The sequence below is a fragment of the Zerene cesonia genome, chromosome 9, assembly GCF_012273895.1.
Source record: "Zerene cesonia ecotype Mississippi chromosome 9, Zerene_cesonia_1.1, whole genome shotgun sequence".
In the NCBI taxonomy this organism is placed as follows: Eukaryota; Metazoa; Arthropoda; class Insecta; order Lepidoptera; family Pieridae; genus Zerene; species Zerene cesonia.
Window position 1 is genome coordinate 2,713,596 of NC_052110.1, and position 20,172 is coordinate 2,733,767.

Sequence of the window (20,172 nt, forward strand, 5' to 3'; positions counted from 1 at the left end):
ATATCGCAACACGTTCGAGTACGTATGTTTGATAAGAAACCGCATAGCGATCCGTCCCGAACGAAGTTTTTGCACAGGCATTACTATGAGCACGTGGTTAAGATCAGCAGAAGACGGCTGTTTTCCGTGTAATTTCTGCTTGAGGGCGCGCGGGGCGAGAGCGGCGGGGAGAATAAGCGGCAGATGCGCCGCGCAGCGCCATCTATCGTCGCCGCGTTGCCGCCAGGTGTGCGCTGCCCGCACCAGCCGCCACCCGCCCTCAGTCCGCTGTCACGCACCGTCGCGACTACACGTTATTACGGCTGCTCGACGCCGGTGCACGCGCGTGTTTTGAATAGTGCACGATACTCCGACCGGTTCCCGTAGTCGATGAGCGCGACCAGTGACACCTCTAGTGCTGTGTGACTAAGTGAAACTCAGTGCTCATGTGCGAGTGATGGATTACTCTGCCGTCGTTTGTTGACGGACCCAGGATCTCGTATATGCCCAGGCGCCGGTAGAGGACGCGCCAATATGCGCGCCCCCACGGTGCTCTTCGCCCTGCTAGGGTTTCTACCCCAGGTACTGGACAATGATATCGTAAACCGCGAAATCCCTGTTTGTTTACGTTTGTAACGCGACCAGCGCGGAGCGAATGTTTGCCAGACTCAACTGTGGAGGCCGCGACGTTACACTCACTTTCCCACGAGTTGGCGTCCGAGGCCCTAGATCGTCCTGGATAGAGGGTGTAGGTTAGATCGAGTCGTGACCGGGCCCGAGCCAGTCCTAGCCGTGGCTGTGTGTGTTCGATACGTTTGCCGAGCAAACAAAGTTAGGTGCATACTTAAAGAAACTTCAGGTTTTAATACGGCCAGCGCCGGGTCACTCGGGTCGCGAGCTTCTTCGTTTAAAATTAGATGCATACCAAAGCTTGCGATGAAGTACATCTCCAAAAGGAGTAAAATGTGACGTTGACTAGAATAGCTTTGTATGAGTTGGACGGAATAACTCAAGGCGTATTATTTTCGGCAGGGTTAGTAGTGCGATGTTTATCACTGTAGGCAACGATTATAGGCGTCCTCGATACTTCTTGTAATTTGGATAGAAACTAGGTTAGCTTGAAAAATAGGTGAAAACATTCGGTATATATACTATAAGGTCATTGTCCCAAAACGGTCAAGGTTGTGCACTTACGGTAAGGGTTGTTGTGTTTTCCTCGAATATACTTTCATGTTTACTGCTTGTACATCAATCATTGAAATATTTCCAAACTAATTATAAACTGCGTAACTTGTTAATTAAACGAATAAAAACTTATTGACCGACTTTTGTAATAATTATTATATTCAATTAATTAAAGCAATAAAATTGTACATATAATATATAATATAGTACCTAATATATTTTAAAAGCTTTAAATCTTCATCGAAACCAATCGATGTGCACTGATTGACAGATGGACAAGTTGTTTATTACTATTTCTAAACATCTCAGCGCATTGCATGATTCACTTAAGATCTGGCTTAAGCCGTACAATGTAATCGTCTTAAATATTACCCAATTATGAAATGTAAATGTCAACGGTAGAAAAAAACGATAAGCTCCCCTATTTTTATTTACAAGCCATAATTTATAGGGGACTAGTTTGTACCCTTACGTGCGTCCGCGCATACGTCTACCTATTTATTAATCGCAAAATGCGAATGTACCGTTATTACTAACACAAGCATTTTATATTATAAACGCGATACATATAATGTGCATGTGTGAATCCATCTCCGGTCGTTTCAAGAATTTTTTGTTGGAGGAATAGAATGCTTCAATAACGCAATAAATATTTGCATTACGTTTCTATAGTTACACGATTGTAAACTGTGAAATAAATGACAGCAAAAGTATCATATAGGGAATTGATACGAAATAATGTTCTAAGTTAGATGTTCTCAGAGTTAGTGTATGTTTTATCATCCCTTTTATTAGCTACAATAACGATGCCACAATCCATTATGAATGAAGTCGAGTTAATAAAAAACTGTGTTTTGCAACTGGTTTCTCCTGTCGATAGCTGCGTGCGGATGTCACAATGTAATAATTGTTCAAACTCGATCATCTCATGATTACAGACATTAATTTTCGAATCGTTTCTGAAAAGTATCGTGCATGAATTGCGTGATTAAACCCGATAATCGGAAGCGGCGTCGGAACACGTCTGCCCAAAACCGCAACCGAATAATAGCAATTTCCATTTTATAATAATGTATTAACAATTCACCTGAGGGCCGAATCTTTTCGCTACACGAAAAATTGCTAAAAAGGATAATCGTGGATAAAATAGATAATAAATTCAACTGTTGCGTGTGTTAACCGCATTCGGTGTAACGTTTTTATGGCGACATTACTGTATTAATAACAAGATTGTTAGCCGAATAACTAGGACATAGCTCGTAGCCGAGTGATATAATAGATAGATGTTATTCCGATGCTTATGAACGGCCCACATTGCAAGCAGGTGCAACTTAATGGCTACTCTTAAAAGCCTTAACATCTGCTTTTTTTTAACTCGCGACGAATTCAAATTACAACCGGGTTGATTTAGTTCATTTGGGGTTCGTTATCAATGTTTGTTAAGTAACTTTCTTAATTGGCAGCTTTATAACGTACATTATTATTTATTACAGTTATCCATCACGCTCGACATACATATGTAATTGCCTGCATTTGAATGCTTATTCACATGTTTAAGTGTACATTTGCCAAATCAAGCTGTCAAGGCAATTGGCCGCATTTCCCAACAGCTCCAAAACCCCCAAATTCTATTCAGTCCCGTTTTCACAACGAGACAATAACAATTAATCATATATGTCATGTTAGTCGCAATAAGCATTTAAGTATGTGAATCGTTCTAACCCTGTTATAATTTGGTCTATTGTCCGAACTGTTTTGTTCTATGTGAACCGACTCAATTACCGCGGCTCCTTGTACGAAATATGTATAATCGTCGGTTTTTAACGTCTTAACTATGTGAAAGCTGTATTTCGTCTCATTGTATGATGAGCACGTAATAGCACGATTGTAACGTACTCATTAAAATTTTTCATCAATTTAAACGTTTGACAACCCTGTACTTGTGCGGTTATCAAAATTTAATATGTTCGAGCTTCACACAAAGGCATGTCACTTAAAATTTAATTAAAACAGTCCATACTATGTATTTATAATAGTGTCTATTAGTGTGCTTTCGTCTAACAAATGCTGACAAATGATGATTCCATTACCGGAGTAGCGTCAGTCACGGTCCATTGTGCCACATCGAAAGCACAATTTCTTTCATTACGACCTCTTTAAAATAATTTATTTAATTCCCTTTTTTGTTCCGCTCCCGGCCGGACGTATAATTGATCGTAAAAAAACAAAATGGCCGCCAGGAATCAGGATCATTGATCAGATTACGCAATGTCGCCAAACTGGATGCACGGGGAAGCCAATATTATGCATTATTTATAAACATAGCTGCGATTGTACTGCGAACTAAGCGTGGCAATTAATTTAATGAATGGCCGACTTTATTTTATATGGCAAAAAGTATTACGAAACTTTTTGGTGGATCTTTAAATATATTGCGTGTCAAAATTAGGTATGCTAAAAGGTCCCATTGTTTAGAGTTGCCAGTGTGAATTATTAAATTTCGAATTGGGTAAATGTGTCAAATGCTGTGCAACATAAGTTTGCGCAACGCTTCAGGCATTGTACAGAGATGAGATGCGGAGTGGGATGTAAGTTAAGGTCGAAATGACAGTTATGAATACAAAACCTCGCTTTAATAAATAACTACGTAGGCGTTCGTCAAATTGATATCTTCATAATGATACGCAATTTAACATTCACTATCCTTTAATTACGATACGTTCATTTTAAAATTGCATATTTTTTGGAATGTAATAAAGTCAATATACCAAAATACAATTTTCATCAATTAGCAACAACACAAAACAGTTTCATAATGTTTTATGAATTACTGCGTGAAGGGTAATTAGCGAATTGCATCGACATTTATGTAATAACTAATTCCCAACTAACATGTACAACCATTATACGTAAGCATACAAAAAGATTTTACATTAAACGTATCATAATCATTAAAACGGAAATATACTTGAAGTTAAACAAATTAACTTGAACAAGCAATAAACAGTTTCCTTTAGCAAATATTTTTTAACTGAGGGCAATACACAGCACTTTTTACATTAGAATTCATTTTATTACATCGAAAACTATTTTTATAAGTTTCTTATATATATAATATAGCACTCGTATAAAACACCAACGCACGAAATCTCAATTCTCTGTTGCAACGCTTAAATAACCGCAAAATACCTATGCGCTTTCCATATACGTACAGGCAATCTACAGGCCTATTACAATCATGATTCTCCGTTAATTTCCAATTCCACTGTTAGATTGTATGTTACTTTTACACTGCAGCTGCCAAGAATTAACCGGCGAACAAAGAGCTTGACTTTTGTCGCGCGTATGTCGATTTTAAGGATGTTTTGTTCGTTTAAGACGAGTTCCCTTTATTCTCAATCTATTGTAGTGCGAGAAGTTTTGTGTAACCGTTTTTATAATTTACTTTGTGAAAAATGTCCACAAAAGCACAATTCTACAAATTTTGACATTTACAAAACATATTGGCGGCTAAGATACAAGCGAACGAATCTTGCATCTAAATTATGAAACGGCCTGTTCTAAATTTAAATCGTCTTGAAGTTCAAAATAACGCGACGCGCGCGCCAAATACAGGAAAAATAAAACACACAGATACTAAAAGACAATTCCGAATTCGATTGCAAATATAATGCAGTGGCCACATCGTCGCGCTATTAAAAGATTGTTTGGGTGTTTATTTTAACACATTTCGCATGTATAACAGTCGAGATGAAAAACATTCCCCTGTGTTTCATTATTTGAGTTATTTTTAGACTTCAACCTGCCGACTGGAACGAGTGTTTACTCTGTATTCACTTACATACAATGGTCTTCACATTATTGCTCCTTTAGTACATATTAATATTTATTAACTTGAAATGATATACAACGTACATAGATTTTTTTCATTATTATAGAAACTGATAAGTGATTAAATGTTGTACTATACTAACTTGACTAATTTCTTATTTTGACACGTAATTTTAGGTAAAATATGTTTTAATATTTCACAAACAACCAAGGCCATAGCGGTGTTTTTAATTACACCGCACACCCATTTAAATTAATGTAAAGTGATATATTATCAAAGGTTCTGTTGCTCGATGGCCGGTTCGAAATCAATTTGGACAGTGTTGATGGCCTGCGCCGACGCAATTAATGTTACGTGCTAGTGCCACTTTCAAAATAAAAAACAATATTGATGTTCACGACTAACGTCGAATGCATTAAATGTAAAGTCGTATGTTAAATAAATTAGATACATGCATAGTCGATTCATTACTCAAGGTAATGTTTTAACTAAATAGCCATCTATGCAGACGGTTATAGAATTTGGTATATTGATAATTTGTAAATCGAATTTGAATTAATATTTCCTGAACACATGCCTTTATTATCTGCGTTCATGATTAATTAAGGCGCGTATATTATCTATAGAAATAACGTTCTATTTTTAAATGTAAGTGTAATTATAGGCATTGATGTTAATAATGTTTAGCGCCTTTACAAATAGTAAATACCCGTTTGGATACATCAATCAAAAGTTCATCGCGTCAAATCGCCCGAAGATATAAAATACAACTTATTCGGTAGTAAGTAGAATTTAATTGTCAATTTGTGGTTCGCTTCGGGCTAAGCGTTGACCGCACGGATGCATAACAAATTATTTACAACTTTTTAATACTACTAGATTAGGATAACACGAATACTATTTTTCTATTGTGAAAATATATTTCATATATTTAATTAATGCAGATTATTACATTGAAATCTGTCCAAAATAGGCTACTATATAAACAATTTGAAGAATGAAATGTTTATACCAGTTTTTTTTATATTTTTTTTTTGGTTCCGTTCCTACCTGGCGTTTACCACGTGGATGTGAAAGTTTTCCGTCCTCTTCCATCATTATTGAAGAGAACGAGAGGGCTCACATTTCGCGCTTTGAAAAACTTCAACCCCTATCTACTTGGCAGGAAGTCGGTCGAAATCTGGTGTTTTTTTCTTACGCTTTGTTTAATCTGTGGTTATTTTTCTACCATAGTCCTACTGTCTACAACTAGATAAGATAGTTGAATGAAACCTCATTTAATAGTTTTGTTTAAACAATGTGTTTAAATTGTGTACATTCCGCAAAAGTATATTTTATGTGCGTGAGAAATTGTTATCATAGATAACATTTAAATTATACATTTATGCAAAGGGTTAATATAAAAATATGCGTCATCACTAATTGCCGTAATTTAGATATAAAACTTCGCCAAATTGAGATCATTTTAAGCCATAATTAAGAATACAAACAAAAAATAGTTATGTATATAGTATATGTAATTTAGTTCATAGCACAGGAAACTGTATATTTTTTAAAGCTCTAAAGGCCCTGACTTCCCCGGTAATGATTCGCGAAGACAGCCGTAATAGCGGCCACTTCCTTCCGATGCCTTATAATTACGAGGATTTATATTACCTTTTTGAATAATCGATACTTGAAAAACAACCTAATTTTTTTTTAATTTTCTCCGGTACTCTCTAAAGCGACCCTGTGTTACATTTTAAACTGTTATCAAGTATTTATTTATAATTTTTCTTAACAAGATTGCAATATGTAAGTTACAGTGTAGATAGCAAGGTGGCATCGTATTCCTTAATGCATAAGTTGCTTAAACGAGTTAATCCCACATGCATAGCCAACTGCGCATTCTTTCGAAGGGGTTGCTACCCTAGAGGCCATTGCTATTATTATTCAACAAAAAAGCTAACCTATCTGTCAACAATCGAATTTTTATAGACAAAAAAAACATCGCTTAAAACAACGCTGGAGGTTTGTTAACTGATATTTATATGCTTTTGTTTCTGTCTATCATCGTTCTAAATTACGCCAAGGTTATTTTTCTATGTAGGTAGTTATTTTTATAATTTTAATGTATTTTCGACCAGTATCAAACGAGAGGTATTTAAAAGAATGTTTATGCTTAACTGCGTTTGAAATTCGAATCGTATTAGGGTTGTCGCCCCACATGAGCATTAGCAACCCCATTTCGTATGTCCAGTAAAACCGTTAATGTCTCAACGGGATCGATCTCGTGGACAGTTGTGCAAATAATTTGTGTTTTGGATTTAACTCTGACGTTGAAAGATGAATTGAATTTTACTCCGATATTAAATGTCATGTGTAAACAAAAACGTATTTGCTGACGCAAGATGTTATTTGACGCATAAATTTATTATAAATTTTTCTTTTCAGGTGCTGTCATCTGGTTCCTTCGAACTTAGGATAAAAAGTTTTACGAACTCACTGGGTAGGTTAAGTAGTGGGCAGTGCTGTGATGGTTCCTCAAATAGTGACGCGCCTTGTTTGGCGCCGTGCAGGACTAAATTTCGCGTGTGTCTCAAGATTTATCAAGCTAATATCGATACAACATCACCGTGTACGTTCGGTGACATCACAACACCCGTGTTGGGTGGAAACTCATTGGATGTACCCAACCTCAACGTGCAAGGATTCACCAATCCCATCGTCTTTCCCTTCGACTTTACGTGGCCGGTAAGTTTATATTAATTTTTTACATTCCATTCAATTCAAAATGCTTTTAAAATGAACGTAAATGCCATAAAGATCACGGTCGTGTAATTCATTGTTATGTCAAATAAAATCAATACATCATTAAAGAAACATTAAGTAGCAACCCTGTATCAATAAATCAAATCGTTCGATGTTCGTATTTCAATAATCATGGTAGAGGGCGACTAGACATCGGTAAATAAACAAAAAAGTAAAGTATTCGATATTCAAATTTGACAGAAGCGATGTCGATAAGAAATACTCTATGGTTTATCAGGTGTCCGCGTGGGACGCAACGATTACTTATAATTAATTATGGAGTCATTTGTTCAAGCAATCGTATGTTATTAAAAGTACTTTATATAGCCTTCATTGAGCTTACGTTCTCATCATCGATTAGAACATTAAGGCCGGTCGGGATCGTGATTCAATATTGTAATTACCTGTTATTTACAAGATCACGCTTAACTCTAATTCAAGGATGGCGGACATCTTAATTGTGATAGTTACAGTTATTTCGAATTGTCTATAGTTAACATGGCCGTGTCACTCGAGGTTTGAGTGGTATTTGTATTCTGTTTAGCGGCCGCTTCAAATGTACCGTCTCGTAATGTTTGAGCAAACACCACGGCCGCTTGCACAAGCTCGGACCATCTGGAGAACGTGACATTTGGTCAGGTAGAGAAGAGCGTAGTTTTTTCCGAGAGACCATAGACGTGTAGAGCAACGTAGGATCGATTTTTTTTGGCGGTAGCAGAGCGTCCGGTATCATTCCATATGAATTGGCGCTAAATTGAAACTTCCTGTTTAATTTCACATAGTTCTATTGTCTGACTGACATGCGATCAATTGAGTGAAAGCGACGCAAAATAATCCCCGTCTATCGAATTTCGGTGACATTTTGAGCTGGATCAGACCCATATGGTATTTGGATAAAATATTAAATTTAATCAACCATATGTCATATGTAAGATATATTAATTTTGAAATTGTACTATTTGGTTGGGAATGCGTTGTAATTAAAATAATTTATGTACAAATTCATTAACCGAATTTATTAACTGCCGGTAAAAGAATGTTGAATTTGAATTGCATACAAATTTCGAATACCGTGAGGCGTAAAGCTGGCCACTGACATCACAATATTTTGAAACTTGACGCCGTGACGTCGTCATAACGGTGGCCACTCGCATTACCCTGGAAGAAGTTACACGCCACCGATCCCTATATTGCCTTACAGAGATTTGACCGCTGATAATAGGTCATAACGTTATTAATAATACAGCCAGTAAAATTACGATGTGGAACGATTTATCAAGATTCATAGGCATGGAGGATGACGTTAAAATTTTTATTTTACATGTATATTGTTTAGCTCTGAGGCCCGTTAGCTCCGGATATGACAAGACCGGATTATGAGCAAGTCGCACTTACACGTAAAACGTGTTCAAATTATGTTAACTTTGAGGAGAAATAGCTGAATTTACTGTATCTTGAAAGCACGCTCGTCTCTGTCTTTATGCATTTGATTCAACCGTTATGATAGTTGCATTTCATGAAACTTTAAGTAGCTGTATCTAGCCATTATTATTTTTATGTCTGAAAACAGAATAATAAAGATTAATTACAATTTAAATGGGTTGCATTCGAATCCATTCAGATGCAATGGGACCGTTACGCTTAATGCAAAAAAATGTTCAATGGTATTTTTATATAGTAACACCTGCTCATGCGTTATGCGCGAAAAGGATGGCTATAGCGCGAAAATGTCAAAGTTTACTTCCGCGCATGCGCGCCCGCTGCGCCATACAAGCTAGCTCATTTACACTAACTAAACCTGACCATGAACTATACTTTTTATGGCATAGATCCGTATTGCGATGTTACATTGAGGCTTATCTCAATAAATTGTCTGAACTATTCATTGTACGAACAAAAAATATCGACATTCACAATTACACTGCTCCTAGACAAGAATGCACGGGGGCAAAACTAAATATTTTTCTAACTGTCTCTGAGAATAATCGTTTTGCTAAGTCACTTTCCCACAAAGCTTAAGGTCGACCCACATAGCCTACAAAAACATTACAATGTTACTTAAAACCATCCAGCGAGAGCGAGCTTAATTATTTATTCCATTTAGATAAAAAAAATAAAAACGAGTTCTCATATCGAAAATAACTAGTTCCGCGGGAAATATAAATTAGCATTGTTTTCAGCAATCAATAATTGTCCATCGATATAAATATTAGCTGGCAACATTATCGCCGGAAGGAATTAATGTCGTGTAGACGGCAACACCGTGGCTTTTACCACTTTATACCGTGAGACGCTGACAAGAAGTGTTATGCTCTTACCTAATTAAGGTTAATTAAATCATAGCACTAAGCATTTACGTTTAAATTTGTTTTCTATCGCTTTCGTCAATGCCTTAATTACACATTAATGTATGGAATGAATTATTTTATGTAGTTAAATGTCACAAAGACTGAGCCAACGCCTTTCAGTATCACAGAAAGTTAACAAGTTTAATGTGTATGTAGAAACATACGTCTATGAAACAAGTAGAATAAGCAACGGCGTAACTAATTCTAGAGATTGTTAGTTATTTTGCATGTTTCGTCAATAGTTTCACGCTCTGAATGTTTGTAAAAATTTAAATGAAAGTGTGGTATCTCCGTAATGTCGACATGTATGAAATATTGTAGGACAGACTCGGTTCGGAGAAGTTGACGTGTGACGTCACGGCTAAAACAATACGGTACTTGCCGTCTGACGTCTCGATACATTGTGGTGCGTGTGAGTGCATTTCTATCCTAGCGGCATTTCTATTGGAAAGCAATTAATACTTCACGCTTTTATCTCGACAAAAGGACGCTAAATGCTACAACAATCACCGATTATATATTCACGTGTGATTTGCTTGTTGTAAAACGTTATAGCGTTAGTCGCTTCACAGTAACGCGATACGATCGCACGAACTATAGCCGGTGTAACTTCCGCCTATGGACTTTTTATCCCAGAGAGCGCTTAATAATTTCCTTTATCTCAATCCGCTCGCGTCGCTCTTAAAATACCTACCCCTACATCCGCTTCTTTTAATAATCCACCGAAGCTATGGAATGCCTTATTCCATCGTTCCCTCTTCGACATTGTCTTTTATCTCTTTCCAACGAACAGCAATTAAACTCGAACAAAAAGATTGCGAAATGAAATTCCTCGTAAGAGTAGCCCAAGACGATAGCATTCGCAATTCCGCCGATCGTTTAATATGTATCAAATTTAATTAATCGGAGCGTGTATAATTACTAGATTGCATTGTTCGGAGCCACTGAGCAGGTATTCGACCCGGCGATTAGTGAATTTCATGCAAAATTACCTAAATAAACATAACAAAGTATGGACTCAATTATGTGGAGTGCACTCCGGGTACTAAAATAACATCTCGATGGGATCCCGGCATCGGTGATCGTAAATAATGATTAATCTTAGACGGGAAGATAAAGAGAATAAGCTCATCAAGACAGTGAATAGACAATAAAGTTTACCGATCTTGTTATTACGGCGCGTCTACGGGACGCTAAAGAAAACACTCCTTTTTCAAATGAACGCTCGTTTACGGTCAGTTTCTGACATTTTAACTGCGTCTCTAACATTTATGGCGGCTAATAAAATTGTTCAAAAAGCCCGATTTATTATGGTCAGGATGTAACGATTTTTTGTAGTAGCAATATAGTGTTCGATATCGATTCGCAGTTCCAAAATAGTTTGCGTAAAGCGGTGTCTACATTCCATTTTTATTGGTTCGAACGGCGGGCGTCTGGATGCTTTCTCACGTACAGTAAGGGCACGGATAGCCCTCAAATCTGCAATGATAGAATTCCTCGCGTTCCAGTCTTTATTCATCACACGCGCGCTGTTTCTAGGAATTCTCTGTAGCAATGCGAGCGGCTCACATGCTCCGCTCGGATCCGCGACCGCGCAAATAAAACCCCGCCAATACCACACTATATATCAGACTTATTTCAAATTTATATACGTGTCAAAGGCCGTATGAGCGCCACAAATTAGTACATTGATTTACAATGAAAGGCCTGACATTAATATTCGCTATTAAAATCCACTCATTCCAGGAACGTAAACACGTCTGGTGCGAATTAGGTCCGCTCAAACACCGCAGTTGTAGCATCGGTTTATTTATCTACTCACCTATGACGAGAATACAAAGATTTTCTAGTCCCATTTATAACTAGAATGTTACTCATCGGTGTATAGATTTATTTAAATGGCGGCGGTATGCAAAGTGGATTAGTAAAAAACTGAGATACGAATCAAAAGAATCATGTCCAAACTTGTATTAGGTACGTCATTGAAATCCGGATGAACAGATCTTCAGATTTGTCCGATGCGGTTTCGGTTTCAACGATCGACCCATCTTATCTCCGATCGTCGGAGCCGACATCTCCCAAAATTTGTTAACTACGCCCCGCTTTTTTAATTCTTATTCATTCAAATCATTCTGTTGTTTATGGCCAGCATTTTCATTTTTCGAATTCCACAAGACCTGGGTTACCATTCGTCTCCGAAATGCCGGTGAGGCCATGTGAAATTAAGACTCCTCCTTTTGCAGTGTGCTTCCAAAACATCCAAATTCCTTCCAAGTCCCCTTTTTTGATGATTGTAATTGAGGGCGATAAATTGGTAATGTCTAAGTTACAGAATTCAGAAATTTTGAGATTTCAACACATTTTCGCTTTCTAGTTTTTTTAGCGTCACAGTATAAAACATAAAGTTTCGTTTGAGTTACGGCCCGCTTTCCAACTTTTTAATGTTTCCGAGTAAAGTGGATGAGGTAATTAATCCTGTTATAATGAAGCTCGGTTCATTTTTCTCTTTGGTCAGTACATTTACTTTGTCGTCTGTCTTGCACTTTATAGCTACGATAATGGCCGTTTCTTCATGATTGGCGTGTGAAATTTTTAACGGGCTTAATTTAATTAGAGCGGTTAATTTGATGCATTCAATTATACAAATTAAAACTTAAAATTTTTAGTTTTTACGTTATACATAACATAATATGTTATATTATAATGAAACGTGAACGTCTAATTTATTTAATGAGTGTATTAATAATACAATCATCCATCCATTAGAACTTATCTCAGATTTATTCGTTTACAAATAAAATTATGTTACTCTTATATTTCAAGAAGTTTTTATTGAAAAAAAGAATGTGTCTGGCAACCGAATACCAACGCTCTTATCATACGATGATTTAAATGTTCCTTTTTTAAATTTACGGTTCCATTAGTCCACGCCATTTTAATATTAACAAGAAGGATATTCTTTGCTTACAATTTGAATCTGGAACATCATAGATTCTCTCATGCTTTGAGAACGTCTTTTGTCTATATGCACTGCGCAAACGTGTAATACACATACAAGTATAACCCAGCCGTTTTAAAGTAATCCTATCCAACGCTTACTGTACCGTGATGTAGGTATTTTCAATTTAATCGTATATGAAATAGACACGGTACCGCTCACCAGTTACTCGCGTTTACCACGAATCTACTTAGCATTCTAACCGAATGCTCATGTACAGTCGCCAATAAAATGTCGACCTGGTTATTTTTGTATGATAATATTTGTACATAAGATCTCACATTCACACGGGACATTAAATGTTATGACATTATTTATACTGAATAAATTATGAATACTTAAGGATCTAATACAGTGATATGATTCATCGGGTCAATGATCTGGACAATCGTCGATGCCAAAATAGAATGAGATAAACTTAATTAAAAGCATTAATAATTTGGATTATACGCGTTTGAAACGCTTTAATACTTCACGCTACAAGTTCTGTATCGGGCAGACATTGAAATTTGCATATCTTTTAATTTGACGTATGCTTCGAAAACACTCGACCACATCAACGAAGGTAAAATCTTGTTGCAATGCATAATCGACCTTATTCCCACGTGTACAACATTCAATTAGCCGTGATGCACGTCGGGATGCGCATTAAAAAAAACCTGTCTAAGGCAAGACGATGTTACCACACTAGTGAAGTGTGAAATATGAAATCACGACTCCTCCACTTGGCTGGTCGTTCCAAATAGCTAGATATTCTCGTGTCGAAACTAGAAAACGAATGCCCTTTGTTATCGTTAACATTTGTTGCACAGATTAAATAAAACCTAGCCTAATAATTGTAAAAATAGCAGACCATTGTTACTTTCAACGGTATTAAGTATTAATGAAAACAAATACAAAACATCTGTTGCGATTTCGACCGCTTTCATTTCCCAAAACAATTACATACCGTAAAACCTAACAATAGCGAGCCCATGTGCTCGGAAGATGTCCAAATCCTCACCTGATTATCCTTTGTCGAATTGAATGACTGACAATTGTCTTTAACGACGTTCCCACGTATCCTTGTAACTAATTAAAAACGAAAAGCCGATATGGGAGCATCCTCCGAGTACCCCTATAAAACGATTATCAAAACCACTGCATTCAGCTATCATCTAAGTTTTGTAATATAATTTAACGCGTGGATAGTAAACGCGTTGTTACGGTACGATCTCACGACGCCATAAATAACTCGTAATTAACCAATAAAAATAATTTGTACTCGAAATACATATAATAATGAATCGAAATCGAGTGAACAGTGCAGTCATTTAGCTAAAAGTTTAATTTAGGTGACATACCATACCTATGTATGATATAAATTTCATAGTTATAATGAATAGTTGTACCTACACCGCTACCTGCTTCACGTACGCGTTGACTTTTTATGAGCAGCGTCGAGTCACTGTCGTGGGAACCGACATTCAACTACAGCTGACCGAAATGCCTCCTTATTCGATTAACAAATCAATACGTACAACGTATGCGATCACAAAAACAAATCATATACTAATCCATTGTTTTGCAATGAGAAAGGAAGCTACAGAATTTCGTATCGATCAGTATGCAGGAGCAATAACACGTCCGTTCGCATAATCGTCAAAACTCAATGTCGAAAGCTTTAATTGCGACTGTAAAAACTGCGCAGCGATCTTGCGACGTTGAGAAAATGATTTCTACTATTGATTTTCATCCCACAATGAGTTCACAAGACGTATCAGTTCCTATGCAAATGTTTCATTGTTAGTTCTCAATGCAAATTATGTTTTCATTCACCGAGCTAATTGAAGCCGGGGGACATCTGTCACATCTGAATCACTCCTTAGGCCGTGTGGTGATCTTATAAAACGGTGACCCTACACATCCGTGGCAGCTGCATCGTGACATGTGTATAGTGTTTAATTGCATTCGGACCTTACGACCATCTCGGGCCCATCTTGGACGTTAGACCGTGCCGATGTCTGATTACGTTGTTGATATGACGCGACCCGTTTCCGATTTCTACGATATTTACATTGCTATTATCGTAAAATGTACCCATACAACTCTCCACACACATCGACGTGGCAGCGGCTGCAAGCAATTATAAATTACAAGGTTAAAGATGTATTACAATGATATACATTTCTGATGTAATTTAAAAACGATGTAGCAAAAAGTATAGCACCGAAATACCAGTCGAGGGCTGACTATCAATTAAGTGTTTTATATCTATGAAAGGTCGAACATTGTATCCCGCGTACATCGCATGGTAAACGAAACCGGTTCTCGAGGAACTTAGCAATATAGAAAGACAGTATTTTTGCATGATACCAAATTAAATTGTGGTCTTAAAGGCATTGATAAGTTCGAGGCGCCTACAAGCTTGTTGACTCGTGTTATCACTGATAATCGATTTTGGACTGCCGTTTCGCCTCCTTGAGTCAACACGGACAAAAGTCAATAGCTCACTATCTGATACGCACCCGTTTTTTTTTTTTACCATCGCACGGAAACATTACACGATTCCATATTGGGTGGTTTAAGTAGCAACAGTCATATTACGCGTCGTGTATTTTTAGCTCGTATAAAACAATTCAGCCATCTGCTCCCGGGTTCACCTGTCTATCGTGTTGTTAATTTACACTCATCCACCATACAGAGCGACGTCGTAAAGTAAAGGAAATATTTGAAATGCTTGCTGCGGCGCGCCCATTTTTAAAGGTCTCTAAGATGGCGGGATATCTCGGTTCATCTCGCTGCGGGCTTAGAAACATTGAAATAGCATTACGTTAGCCCGCATCGCTTCTTTGTTTTTGGTCTGATAACTGTATAATGCAATGTTGTAACGATGTTTTGTTTTTCAGGGCACCTTCTCGCTCATAGTGGAAGCGTGGCACGACTCGAACGAGACGTCAAGATCTGATGGTGAGTTGCATTATTTAATACGAATGCAGTTATGACTAAAATGAAAATTTTGTAAAATTCCAAACACGTCCGTCACGACTCGCTCACATTCGAGTTTCACTGTAATTCTGGGTGTTTATCGTGCATTTAACGGACAGTATGTATATTTGAATGCTTATATTATCATATCGTGGAAGACAAAAATTTTCCCATGGTATGGACGATTGGTGTTCAAAGCACGCGGCGGCGCGCGTGAGCCGCTTCGCAATGCACGCCGTATTCTAATAAACTCAGCCTTCTGTAGGACGAAAATTTAGTAGAAATGTTCTAATATATTCCGATGGCCGTTGACCGATAGACGAAAAAAATAACGTTCTCATCGACTACTCGTCTTGCACGAACTGAACATAATAATGAATTAGATTTTTTACGATTCTCGTAAACACGGCAATGATATACTACATAGACGCATACAGTTCTAGATATCAATCATTTAGAGCAATTGAAAATTGATGGAATCGATATTCAAAGTTCACCGTTTTACGATATCACGAAGTATAAACGGCCAATATAGAATCGACAGGTTCGCTGCGTACATGCGATATGGCGTGACCGAAAAAACGATCCCAATAAAATGTAACCGCAGAGCTCACAGTAAATACATCATCACAATAATTCGCTGCGCGTATCCAAATTCATAACAAACCAATAAACAGAAATAAAAAAAAAAACATACACAGAATTCCATTTTTAAATTTACAAAATTTGTATACAAGTCTGGCAACACCCACTTCTTAATTAGATTTTCATCCTGTTGCACTCTGACCGACATAATTACTACTTCTGACCGAGTAACAAAAAACCTCAGTGATTTACTTAAAAGAGATTTAGAGATACGGGAAGGTGTGTTCTACGGGCCGGTTTACCGAAAATCATTAGCGTCCGAAGTGGATAGCTTAAGAGGACGGGTATATTTTTAATACAGCGCGGGAGCGATGGGCGTCATCGACGCACTACCGAGAAATGTTACCAACAGAAATCTAATCAACCATAATAACAGGTTACACAGGGCGCTGTTTGTGCCCGGTTAATGCTTAATTAAATCACACAATCTTTTTTATCTAATAGCAAACAGCTGCATTTCTATTTCCCAACGATATACCTAAATCGATTACCACCCCATCGCATTCACGGAGTACGTCTTTGATAATGGCGACACAGCAAAATCCAATATATCATAGATAAACACGAGCGCATAGAAAATAGCAGGCTTACGGGTGAATAAAAGGAATTCTTCGAGTGAACAAATAGCCCCGCGACAATGGCTAGGTTTGCTTGCAATTCTTACGCAGTCGTTCGCTCCTTCACCGAAATCTTTTGTTGCCGCAGGCGAGCGAGCCGCACCTGGATGCTAACGGCCCGACGCATTGTTTACTCGACACTAAAAAACATAGCTCCAAGGAAGTGAATTTTTAGTTTACACTTCATCTTTCGTCGTCGTAGGGCTTGAATTGAGTAAAAAATTACGGAAGACGCCACGGAAGGCTCAATTTATGATAACATTGTCGGGAAGTGGTGTTGACAGATGTTGAGCATGTGCTCTCGGTATAGGTGAAGAACACTGTCCCGTTTTGTTTTAGTCGTCTCTGTTTACGATTATTGCACTGTCTCGATTTACACCTCCGTATAAGTGGAGCAAGAATGGGAGCGTGTGAAAGACACTACTGATAACAGATTCGTAGAGGCAATTATGTGCGGGACCCGCCGCAGGGCAGCTACCGCGCTCTTATGGGATGCAGCATTGGACAACTTTACACTCGCTCGGCTTTTATAATATCTTCAATAATAACTTTGCAAACATTATACTTGTAATATTCTCTTTTTCTCTTACTATATATTAAACTATATCATCTAGCAATACCAGAGCTTAAAATTTCACAATATCTGCGACACTAAACGTCCATTTCCAAAAACAATGGCAAATTAAAATCGTCGAAACGCAAACCGTGTTGAGCAACTCCCCTGTGAAGTGACCTCGCATTTGAAGATTGTTTATCCAGTGCAAGACGTGGCACTCAAATTGAAATACACGTTAGAAGTGGACAGTTTTATAAACAAAAGGAGTGCATCGTGTGTGCTCAGTCCATTCATGAGATTCTGTTTCCCACAGCGCTTGAGGCGACGGGCCGGTTAGGCGAGTGACCAAAGCGAGAAATCGAGACATCGATGAGAACACGTATTACATCGAACGGTACCCATCGATTTCATTTTCATTTGTGTATCGATTAATTATACAGATCCGCGAGTTGTCAATCCACAATATAATGAACGAGAGCACATCCGGTGGCTATACTCGCCCGACGGAAGCTCGCGTGATCGGATCCCTTCTTCCCCTAAGGATCCTTTTAATATTGAAATATTAAAATTCGAATCCGCTTCTGATAGAAGCCGAGTCAAATTATTGGTTATTTCGCTTTCTGCTTTTATTGGTTTCTTGTTTTATTTGAATGACCTCTGGGCCCGTAATTATATGCTATTCGACGTACGATGCACGTAGCGAGTTCCTTTTTTAAATGTGTTATTTATTTGTAAATTGGAACTACATTAATAGGCGATAGGGTAGACCTTCATTTAATATCGTTACGGCTGTGATTTAAAATGATGAGTGTAATTTGTACGGTACAAGATTCTTAGGGTTTTGACGACTCTGTATAGGAATAAATTGTTCTTGTAATTTTACTACAAATTGCTTACCGAGTCGAATTTACTATAGGGTTGGCGCAAATGAAAAATGAAAACTTATACGTTACCATAAACGGGTGGCATGTACCGTCCTATTCTTGCCTGTGCGAAGCGGACTAAAAAACGAACTAAGTAATGCAGTGCTATAAAGTCCCATATACCACAGAACACAGCCCTAGCGCACCTGAGCAGGCAAGTGCACGGTTGCCATAATTCCTTGCAGTCGAGCTAAATTGCGCGCGCTCCGTTCCCACACATCATTTTTCTAATTCCCTCAACCCTAAACTTTATTAACGTTCTAAGAACTTTATAGTTTCCCTCGTTTATTTAAAATAGTATAATATGGAATGAAAATACATTTACTCTAAACTGAAGACGCTAAAATTTACTTTAAACAAGATTAACGCGGTCTATTCGAGTCGATTGCGGTTTGAATTTATTGATGTTTATTGTATTTTCGTTGGGCGAACTCCGAGTGGTAGGTTCGTTTTATCTTACAGATTTATTGCTAAGATACCATCGGTGTAAGCTTGAATTGTGCACTATGCGGAATCCCGATTTCAAATCGAGTTCTTCTATTACTAGATCATTGCGTAACCAACATTAGGTATCGTTTATCTCACGGAGATGTGTAATCGAACATATTGTGGATTCAACTAAATGTATTACACGTAAACACGCTTTATAAATATGGAAACGTGTTCCTTTTATCCATAATAATTTCGATTAAATGTCAACAAAAGAATTCGATGAGAGATAACCCTCATCTCATTACCCGACTCCTTTATCGCTGACACCTACAATAACGAAGAACAATCGTTAGCTATCGAATGCCATACGCCACGAAATTAGTTGGGATCGATCGTTTTTATATACCTTTTAATTTTGTTTCGCGTCTGGTTTAATTTTATCTGCTGTCGGGATTACCAGCTTAGGAATGTAACGTCGGAGCAAAAAGAATAAAAGCGTATACACGAGGAGAAATAAATAAGGTAGGAACTGGCCTGCGCCGAGATTTCCCATCGCGCTTACACATAGCTTGATGAATGGAGTGGCAGGTTTAAATGTTTTTATGGAACATGTTCGCGTTACATCTTTATTACGATAAATCGTAATCTTATATAATATCGGGTTGAAAAATGTTAAAACTCTTAATCAATCATACCGCCAACGAACCAAAACAGTGAATCACGCTTGGGAACAATGAAATCTCACGTTTGAATGCGGGCGTCAAACGGCCCACGTTAACAGGTCAATTTGCTACCATAACCCTTTCCCACGGTGATAAACGCATTTTTTTCTTATCATATTAAAGCGCTTACGAGATTTTGATCTCATTAGCCGCGCAAAATTGCATCTTCTCGATAAGT

General features: G+C 37.7%; 1 protein-coding gene across 1 annotated transcript in view; it reads left to right on the plus strand.

Annotated features, from left to right (window-relative positions):
- Window positions 1-243: 243 nt before the first annotated feature.
- The window catches only part of LOC119828902 (neurogenic locus protein delta), a 26,436-nt gene continuing 6,507 nt past the window's right edge, over window positions 244-20,172 (plus strand). Inside the window, exons 1-3 of the mRNA XM_038351211.1 lie at window positions 244-561; window positions 7,430-7,729; window positions 16,021-16,081. Coding sequence (XP_038207139.1) covers window positions 514-561; window positions 7,430-7,729; window positions 16,021-16,081 — 409 coding nt within the window. The 5' untranslated portion in view covers window positions 244-513. The remainder of the gene's footprint in view (window positions 562-7,429; window positions 7,730-16,020; window positions 16,082-20,172) is intronic.